This window comes from Poecilia mexicana, unplaced genomic scaffold (genome assembly GCF_051168715.1).
Source record: "Poecilia mexicana isolate PSO_F unplaced genomic scaffold, ASM5116871v1 scaffold_1, whole genome shotgun sequence".
NCBI classification, from domain to species: domain Eukaryota; kingdom Metazoa; phylum Chordata; class Actinopteri; order Cyprinodontiformes; family Poeciliidae; genus Poecilia; species Poecilia mexicana.
Genome location: NW_028263370.1, coordinates 13,733,505 through 13,744,554, shown reverse-complemented (window position 1 = coordinate 13,744,554; position 11,050 = coordinate 13,733,505). Strand labels below are relative to the sequence as shown.

The 11,050-nt window shown below is 37.0% G+C and overlaps 1 protein-coding gene across 1 annotated transcript; it reads left to right on the top strand.

Annotated features, from left to right (window-relative positions):
- The first annotated feature begins 6,810 nt into the window (after window positions 1-6,810).
- Window positions 6,811-10,307, top strand: exoc1l (exocyst complex component 1 like). Its single transcript, XM_014988653.2, has 3 exons — window positions 6,811-7,765; window positions 7,878-8,056; window positions 9,064-10,307. Exons 1-3 carry the CDS (start codon window positions 7,645-7,647, stop codon window positions 9,331-9,333), a joined length of 570 nt encoding a protein of 189 aa, XP_014844139.1. The 5' UTR covers window positions 6,811-7,644; the 3' UTR covers window positions 9,334-10,307.
- Window positions 10,308-11,050: the final 743 nt, after the last annotated feature.

Genomic DNA, 11,050 nt, shown 5'->3' with positions numbered 1-11,050 from the left:
AACCATGAAAGTAATAAAGGAAAGAAAAGGAAGTACTCAACAGAACTGAATATGCCTTATATTATGCCGACAGACGTATTGGGGCATGGGATGTTTTGTGGGAGCATAGCCTTTATTTTGATTAAACAATGTTTTACAACATAAAATGCTGTTAAACTATTTAAAGTAAGTTTATTGATTTTACAGAAATGTCTCCCTGGTTGTTTTAATGGAATATTACTGTCTGTTTTAATTATTCATATTATGTTTTCTCCAAATTACAATTTATCTCTCAAACAATTTTCTAACATTGATCACACCACATAGTATACACTGAGGGTCTTCCCACCCATTGACTGTACATGCAAACAAGCAATATGAAATTCATTTGGAGTTAACAGATATATAACGTTTTATTTATTTATCTTGCGATAATTCTCCTGCCTTCTGCAATGGGAAAGACCCGTGGGTGGAGAACCATATTACCTATTTCGTAAACTTCCACACACTACATCAATATTTGTTCAACAAGAACTAAGCCAAAACGGTGAGTAAAAATAGAAAGTTCTGTAGCTTACAGAACCACGTTTAGCTGCAATAACTTCAAGTATTTATAAAACATTTCAGTCCTTAAAGTTATTCTGGTGGAACTACTTTGGTTTGCTCCTTGCAGCAATGATTCAGTGCAGGTTCTTGTTTTTGCACAACTCTCTAAATGCTCTGCTAAAAATATTAGTCAAGCTGAGGTCTACATTTTAACTTACGTTGCATGTTTGCTGGAATTGCTTAAGTCAGCAACTGGTTAAACATCTAGGCAGATTATTTCTTACTAGAATCTACTAGTATATAGATGAGTTCCTGGTTGACTCAATGACCACAAGGTCATGCTGCTGCAAAACAAACCCAAATCCTCAGCCTTCCACCTCCATGTTTGACATTTAGTATGAGTTTGTACCGTTGCTATGTCTCACGTTTCACAGTAATAGCATGATGTGTCATGTGATGTATTATGGGTCACTTGAGGTTTTATTTGCCTGATTTTAATATTTGGAAAGAACCAGATATACTTCCATAATGTGTATAATATGTAGTCTTAAAATTGAAAGAATTTTTTTTGTGTGTGCAGTTAAAGCTATGCCTGAGATTTTTCACCGACTAATAGAACAAGATATGACAACTCTTGTGTTCAGAAAAAAGTACTTACAGATTTTTAGTTTAATTTCAGAAATGTTCCTACATTTAGGAAAAAAGCCAACCATTTTTTTTACAATGGGTTTTTTTGTTGTTTAAAAGTAGGAAACCCAACCAGCATCAACTATGTTACAATACGAGTCTGTTTATAATGCTGATTATATGTATTTAGAACTTTTTCTTGAGGTACATCTCTGAAATCTAAATCAGTGTCAGAAATAGACACAGTTATAATTACTTTTACCTTTGATTATCGTTTTATAAATATTGACAGTTTTGACAAATTCAACAAACTTACTTCCTTTGTAAAACCAGTAATTCAGAACTCTCCCGTTATTCACATAACTCATAATTTGATGATAGAAAGTGAAAACCAGTAGAGATTTTAATTTTTGAAAAGTTATTACTATTAAAAATGTGACAGAGCTGCTCAAAGGGTGAAAAAAAAACGTAGAAAAGTTGTCAGCAAGCACGGGAAGTATTTTCACCCAACTGCTTTAATAAACCCCATTAGTTGTTCTTTTTCTATACATTAGCGCCCTCTACTGAAGAGAACATTTTGTACTTTGCATGGTTTTCTTCTCTTAAACAAACACAGACGAGAACCTATGGGCTTTACTGTTGGGTTTATAGAATACTGTTTACAAGAAAGTTTTTCGATTATTTTTCTAAACTATTTGTTGTCCACACTGATTTTGATTACATTCTTATAATAGATGTGTTACAGCCCCTGTTTTTTATTTGGAATGAAGGACATAGCAGTAAATGATGTCAGATAACACTGTATAACGCAACTTTTAATTATAAATTTGTAATAATTTGAAAGTAAAAATCTGAAATATGAAGGGTTAGCTCAAATCTTTAAAAGATTCAATGTCAAAGATAAATCAACATCACAAACCGCTACTTCAAAAATGAATAAGAACAGCTTCCTTCAATTGAACCTGAGCAAATAAACCATGTCAACAATAGGAGTCTTTATTAGGAGACCAGGCCTAACGGAAAAAAAAACTCAACCACTAAAATTATTCTGCCAAACAGTCAACTGTTGTCAGATGCCAGGAAGGCATCTTTTCTCCCAGCTTTTGTGCAGGAGCAGAATGAAGTCAGTTGTGCTCAGTTAACCTGCAGGATCTGCAGAAAAACTAATAGCAGCCCCACCTAAACCAGATATGGACCTTTACATGTACTGCCACACAAATATTTCACAAATTAACCTCTATGAAGTATAAAAGATGTCTTCTATCAGCAATGGGTTGGATGTTGAGACATACTCAGATGCATCAGCTGCTAAAAAGGAACCAAGCCTTTTTGCTCTCAGCACAGGAGTTTGTCTCTGTTTAGATTTGCCATGAGTCAGTGATGTGAAAAACAAAACAGTTTCTCAGTTTCATTTCTAAACTGGGATTCTTGGTCATGATACGATTTGAGTCATAAAAATATGATTCACTACATCAGGAACAGAATGATTTTTTTTTCCTAACATGTCACTCCCCAACACAAAAACAATACCATTAATAATGGAAAAATAGCCTTCTGCAGCAGAGAAAACTCCAAAAGCTAATAGTAATGAAGCAGGGGAGGTAAGTTACCCAACAACTCTCACAAAGGTATCGGCACCACCAGCAGACTTCTCACTTAATGGCAATACACTGAACACAACCCTGGATTGTGATCAACCAGTGTCTCAATGCACTCTTACCAGATGTTGGTTTTCAATTCTTCCAGTAAGTGAAGCCAATGCTTCAAAGAGAAAATACACATCTGCTGTTTGATTTTGAGTGGTTGGACATTTGAGGAACAAATTGACTCTACTGTGTTCAGCCTGGCCTTGTGTGGATGATTTATTGGTTAAGATTGAATGTTCCAACGGAGCATGATAATGACCAGAGCATGGTTTTTATCATGCTCTATATCCCTGCTATCACCAGCAGAACCAAAGCAGAGATGGCCACAAGATGTTACAATAATGCTAAAACATCTGCAGGTTTTTAAACCATCATGCCTGCCTTTAGGCTCTGTTGATAAATACTTTTTGTTTCAACTCTGCAACTGAAATGGATCAAAATTATTCAGATAAAGTCCAAAGTCATCTCTGGAACCATCAGTTGGAGATCTAAGTCAGTTGCATATATAGACTAATATTTTACAATTCAATTTTCCAGAAAGTTTTTCATATAGTGTAATATCTATTTATGTGTGTATATATATATATATATATATATATATATATATATATATATATATATATATATATATATATATATATATCAATTTACATTTTAACAACATAAACTATAACAAATTGTAGTTCACATTGTTATATGTAATATTAATATATTATTTAAAAGTAAATAGAGGTTTTATTCTAAGCAAATCTCTGGAGTCTAATGCCGTGCTAGGAATACGCATTTTTAATAGTTTTCTATAATTAATTATAACTTTGAGAATTACAAGAAACATACTTCGTACAAGTTTTGAAAAATGAATAAAACAGAGCTGCGTAACTTTGCACGGAATCGTGGTTTGCTTAAAGTAGTATTTGATTATTAAAAAAAATCTTTAATTGCAAAAAATGTAAAAGTAGGGGTTCAATTGCAAAGCAGTAAAATACTGCGACAAAATAAGCAGCAATGTTACTACTTCATATTCACGCATGTTCAGTTGCAAAGCAGTAAAGTGTGACAGAAAAAGCAGGCATGTTACCACTTCAAAACAACAACAAACCGCATGTTCACATGGGTGCTTGAATAAAAATAATTTCCTAAACATTAGCGCCCTCTACTGGAGAGAACATTTTGTACTAAACAGATTCTGCTCCTCTTATACAAACATAGATGTGATCCTATAGGCCACCACGTGGTCTGGGCCCTGTACAATCAGGGTTGCTTTGACCTGCTTGTTGACAGCTCTGTCCCTTTCAGCACAGAGAGCGTGCTGTTCCTGTCCCCTTGTTCCCTTAACAATCTGCACATCTTGAACTCCAGAGCTTTCATGGACTAAAGCCAATGAAAGACTGGAGCTTTTGAATCTCTAAGGATCCTGATTGCTTGTTTTCATATGATGGAACTTAGTTGCCTTTTTGGATGACAGCATTGTTATGAACAGACACATTTTTACACGCTGATCTTTCACTGTTAATATTTTTCAGTGTTTCCTGATCTCAAGAAAGGATTTCCATTTTATATGCATACTGTTTTAAATGAAGGGAGCCAGATTTACTCTGCATTTTCTATATCCCACAAACATTACAGTACTATAATATCACATAGAAATTTTGAGAAAAATACAACTTTGTATTTTTCTTCTATTTCTTTAAATTTATTTTATTATGCAGGGAGAATAAAATCCTAAATAAGAATTGTTACAAAATCAGTTACCCTTAACAATTTCTATAAAATCAATCTAACTGAAACTTATAAAATATACTGGACTTTCAAAAGCTGGTAAGAGTCCCTAACATCTTGTAGCTAATAATGTGTGACTCTGTTTCCCAGAGATATAAGCATGATGAGGAAAGCCATTTCTCTTTAACTTTTCTAAACAGAACAAAGACTAGAAGAGGCCATTTAAATAAGGCAGACATTAACCTTCATAGATCAGGAAATTATAACAGAAAAAATATCAGAAAGCTGAAATTCAATTCAATTTTTTCTCAAAACTCCCATATGCACAGCATACACAGAATTGAAATGGTGATTCCCCCATACCCCTGGTGCAAACAGTAATACACATAAAAAATAGAAATATGTGGTAAAGCAAAATAGATTTAAAAATCACATAAGACAAAAGGTTTTTGGGGGAAGAGTCAGAGAAGGAAAACAGGGAAGAGCTATAAAGGACTTCAGCATAATGCTGGCCTGATGGGTTTGCTGGTTCTTGTCTGGATGCTCCGCATTCTCCTCCCGGAGGACAGGAGACGGAAGAAGACCTTAATGCTGAGTGCTTTGTGGGCCAGGCGGGTTTGGTTGGTGTCCTGGAGTGTGAGATGGAGGGTACCAATAATATTTTCTGATGCTCTCTGCGCTGCAATGTCTTCCTGCAGGATGTGGTGCAGCCGCCTACCACCGGGATGCTTTCAGTGGTTCTGGAATAGAAAATGGACATAGTGGGGATCAGTGGTTTGGCTCTTCTTAGTCTGTGGAGGAAGTGGGGTGTTGCTGCTCCAGGACAGATCCTAAGTGAGGTACACATCCAGGAACTTGGTGTTGCTCTCTCTCTCTTTCTAAAGCAGCACCATTGATGAACAAATTGGGTTGTCATTGAGTAATTCTTAGATTTTGTGGGTTGGTTCTATGCTTTTCGGATTTCATTTATTGGTTTAAGGCAGGGGTCTAATGATGCTGATAATTATTTATTAAAATCATATACTTACATTTAAGAAATAGGCCAAAAAGGAACTGAACTGACAGGAAAAGCACAGGAGAGACCGCAAGGGTGGAAAAGGACAATCTGGGCAAGCAGAAATGAAACAGACTGGCTTTAAACTGCATGGGAGGTGATAGATTGACCTAAGAACCAAGTGAGACTAATCAAAGGAAGATATTCCAGCTGGGTAAAGAACTAAACTGAGAAGCTGAGAGGAAATGACTAAATAACACTGGCATGAACACAGACAGAATTACATGGGACAAAAAAAACACAATCTTACTAAGAGTTCATGAACTAAAAGCTAATGACCAACTCTAAAGTAAACCAGTACACATAAAGAGACCACAAAAAAAGAATTGAATATGTCAATAAGAACTGTGTATATATACTGCTCAAAAAAATAAAGGGAACATTTCACTTTGATTTTGTGTGTGGCTCCAAATCCAGGCCTCCATTGGTTAATAAATTTGATTTCCATTGATGATTTTTGTGTGATTTTGTTGTCAGCACATTCAACTTTGTACAGAACAAAGTATTCAATGAGAATATTTCATTCATTCAGATCTAGGATGTGTTATTTGAGTGTTCCCTTTATTTTCTTTGAGCAGTGTACTTAAAAAAATAATCAAAACACAAAACCCAGGCAAGAACAGAAACTCTAAATGGATCATGAAACTGACTCTTACCCTTGTTCAGTTGCTCCTGTATTCCTGCCCCATTCACAGCAACAGCTGGTAATCACTCACCTGTTTCTTCCTGGAGTCTCCTGCATTTGTGCCAACTCCAAACAAGAAACTATGACCTAATTCATTCCCATTACCTTTATTATGATTCCAAATGTAACAGGACATCCTCACATGAAACGCATTGGAAATGAATGCTGCTTTTATGATCATGCATGCGCGCAGCATACATTACAGAAGCCACTTTTTGAACTCTTCATATTAGTGAGTGATAAAAGGTAAGCACAATAAACCTCATGTGTTATTCATAGGTCTTCAACACTCGTGTGCTTCCTTTCGGCTCCCTGCCCATCCGCTTATCTTTCCATCTCAGAGACAAAAAGCCTCTCAAGTGAGCATCCACAAAGACCCATCGACAACAACAGCAACAGTAAAGCACTTAGCAGTGGAAGGACCCATCTTTGTTTTCTCAAATATGACAAATCCAATGGAGCCACACTCTGTCCTTCTAACAAATCAAATCAGCGGTTTGGCCCGGGTTCATCAGGGTGATGTTTTGCTCCGAGAGAGGTTCTGAAATCTTTGAAGAGCGTGCTCAGAGGTAGTGCTCTGTTGACATGCTCAGCATAACATCTCAAGGAGCCATCATTAAAGAAACATAGCATTCTTTTAAGCAGCCCTCGCCCCCACCACCCTTCATGTAAGTGCTTCACCTCAGTTGTATCTATTCTCAGTGATTGAATTACTACAGGGTAATGGAAACCATGTAGAGTGCTGTGGGACATCCTTTTCCCACACAACAACCGTTTAATCACAGACAAACAGCGGGCACAGTGCCACATTATATATCACTGTCTGAATATGAGTGAGAAGAGGAGACAGAAAGGCAATAATAATAAAAAAAAACATTCTGAATTTCTGTGTTGTCTGGGAAATTATTTGAAACTCTGGGAAAGTGTTTTTTTTTTTTTTTTGTTTGTTATATTTGTGATGTTGTCTGACAAATTTAAATGTAGGCGTGAAAGGCATCAACAGGATCCTTCCTGGCATCATAATGGATCCCAACTAGGGCAATAAAAATGCAAAGTGATGATGAGATTAGCATTTTATTGCCTTCTTTGCTACTTAGACCACTCTAGTAAACATGTTAATAGGCAAGTATTAGCTCAAACTCTTTCACCACACAGTGGTCTGTTCGTGTGCAGAATTCACACACAACCAGCCCACAGCCACAGATGTTTCTTACCATCAGTTCAGAGGAAACATCCCCACCTCCCTCCCCACCTCTGACAGATTCTGGGTTTTCCCAGTCACGATCAGCATCTCATTTTTCCCTCACCATTTTTTTCTTGAAATATTCTATGTGTTGGTTGTTTTGAGGGCCCTTTTTTTTGTCAAATTTGAATCCCTTTCTCCCATCATGTCGTCTCTTTTGAGGGAAGAGATGCAGAGAGTTTTATTTCGACCTGCAAAGCACAGACTTGTGGAGTTTATTGAAATCGAAGAGCCAACGCCTGGGAGGCATTTTCTCTGCGTCTCAGGTAAACTACTCTTATTTTCCCCCCTACACCCTGTCTTTACTGCAGATGAAAATCCCGGTGCCGCACTGCATCCCTTTTCCAATTAAAAGTAAGTGCACTTCTGTTTTCACAGTTGGACGAAAAAAAGTGGTGCAGTTAAGCATAGTGCATTGTCAGATCTCTAAGTCGACCCAAAAATCTGGATCCAAGAAGTTACAAACCAAACGTTCCAGCATCCAGGAAAGCTACAAAAGGACAGAGATCTGGTCCCTGCATGACCTGACTCTTGTTGATGGAAGAGATCCTGATGTGGTAATTTACATTTCTTTTAATCAATTGAGTGTAGTTCTTTTCTATAGCTAAATGTGTTATATTACTGCATTTTAAAATATCTATCTATCTATCTATGAAACACCGATGCGTGTTTCTTACTGACTTAATCAAAAAAGTGGCGTAGCGTTAATGATGTCATAGCAGCCATCAGTAATACTTGTAAAAGTGTAACAAGCTGCCAAAAGTATTTAAATTCCTTGAACGCTTGACAATTTTTTATGTTTTAAACTAGAAACTTGATTTGACGTAATAGAAAATAAGTGTCTAAAGAGGAGCTGTTTTTCAACCCTTGGAATAATTTTGTACAATTCAAGGTCAGCACCGTTGTTGTCCACTAGAAAAGACACATGAAGCTGATGGATACTTAAAAATTTTAGGAGCAAGGTTGTCATAAAAAAAATCTTATTAAAATGAATAAAATATTCATTTATTCATAAAAATCTTTGTCTTTTGTTCATATTTTTTTTTTAGCTTTAATTTCAGTTTCCCATAAGCAGAACAACAAATAATCGACGACTTGGGCACACCCATTTATTAACATTGGCAAAATACAGCATTTTCAAAGAGTGGGCTGTCACAAATGCAATAAGATATGTTCTGCACAAACAGAATTGAAAGTAACCAAAACCATGCAAAATTATTTACTTCAGAAATCATATTTCTTTGTTCCTTTCACTAGAATGTTGTACATTTAACATTTTAATTGGAAAAAGAAATGGATTTTCTTTTAACTTGATGAGTTTATCAATAAGATTAGACACGAGTGTAACACTAAGTAATGTTATGAATTGGAAGGAAAAATTCAACATTTTTTTTATTTAATTAATTTTACAAATATATTTTTGAAAAGTGCATTGTCCACTTCTACTACTACTTTTAGGGTTTTGAACAATGGAAAATAAAGACACAACTTTAGAAAAAAAAACAAAGAAAGCCAGTAGCTTTAAGCCACCTGCACATTATCATGTTTATTTATTTGCCCCCAGGATGACCCCTGCTTCCTGCTGCACTTCGATAAGGTGCGCACAGTGATGGCCGTCACCTGCTCAGCCAAATACACGATGGTGCGTGCCCTTGTTGCCCTCTGCGACCGCTACTGTCAGAGGCCTCTAAATCTGCAGAACTTTGACTTCCCTTACATCAAGCCCACCACCTACTACTCCAACAGAGGGGACTGTGTCGTTCTGTCCCAGATATGCTTCTATGCGTGCAATCTGGTTTGCTTGTCTATGTGTCCAGTGCCACTGGACGCCTAACAACACAACTTCTGTGTGTTTCTCTATAGCAGGGGTGTCAAACTCAATTTCACCAAAGGCCACTTCAGCATATTGGCCACCCTCAACGGGCCACATTGATGGTACAAATCAGGAGTGCCCAGGTGAAGTCCTCTAGACTCCAACTTTTAGATGCATCCCTGCTAAAACACACCCCAGACAAAAGGTTGACTTCCCTCATTAGCAGCATCTCAGTTCTGTAGAGGCTTATAACGAGTCAATGATCTAGGTGTGTTAGAGAAGGAACACATCTAAAGTTGCAGATGGTAGCTCTGGAAAACTAGACTTGGGCACCCCTAGCATAAAATGTATGACAATACAATGTTAAAAATAAATTAAACAACACCTCATATTGTTAAATAACGCTTTGGAGCTTCTGGTTAGGAAGCCCATTCAAAACCTTTTGGTTGAAATGGCACGTTAAATTCAAGTCTCCATTACAGACCAGAGAAAACTAAAGAGAATGCAACTTTGTGTTAATCCATTTGAGGAGCCGGCAGTTTATCTTGAGGAAATAAATGACGATGCAGAAGTTAATTAGACTGCAACATGCGCAGTGCGCTGCTCAACCACTGCGAAGAATTAAAAACCGCTGGAAGTAACTCATCCAGAAGATTTAACTAAAGGAGCCTTCTTGTTGCACGTTACCCAGGAGAGCGGAGTTCTGGAGGAGCTGCAGACGAAACATCTGTCCATTTCGGAGAAGCGAAACCACGCAAAAAAAGAAAAGAAAAGAAAAAAATCCAGGAAAAAGCGCACACCGGACCGTGCAGGGTAAAACACTCACAGAGTTCAGTTGATCCGTTTGGATCAGACAGATCCAACTGACTGATGAATTAGCGCAGATTTTTCTGCAGATGGGAACCAGGAGGAAGTGCGTTCAGACCCCAGCGGGTGAAATGATGCTAATTTAAGTGAAGTCGCTTAATTTAATTTATTAAAAGTTATTGGGGCCTCAGTCAGTGGTTTTTGTCACTACGGAGAAAAATGTAGATGCATTTATCTGCTTCATTTGTGATGGGATCAGGATTCACAGTGAATATTAACTAAACCGCATAAAATGCGGCTAAATAGCCGATGTTAATATGATTGTAATTTCACGGGTAAAAATAGTACATGACCGATTTTTTTTTAATGTTGTCGGTCAAGATAACGGCCCTGACACCAACTCACACACATCTTCATTCACAGTCTTACTTGTAAATCGATTTTTCTTTTCTTGGATGTCTTCTTTTGATGTTAGCTTGTCGATGTCTCAGTTTTATTCGCTGGGAAAATCAATCAGCAGCTTGAGGTGACTCTGCTGCTCTCTAGTGGCGAGAAGCCGTAATGTTGGCTGGTAACAATCAGAATGCATTATGGGAGATGTAGTTTGTAGTCAATTCGTGCTCAAAACTTATTTTAAGTCAATCATGGGGCTATAAAACGCTGAGGGGGCACATAAAATGACATGGCGGGCCACATGTGGCCAGCGGGCCTTGAGTTTGACACGTGTTCTATAGTGTGTGAGCATTGTTGTGCTGTAGCTAATGTTCTGTGTGCAATTCTGGTCAATCGCAGGTATGCTTTAGTTGGGTTTTAAGAAAAATATTGATTATTTATTTATTTTTGCTTTATTGCTCTTTTAAGTGTATGTTCATGACAAACAAGTTTTAGACTGATATTTCTAAGACATCTTTTGTACTTAGTGTTTCATTAT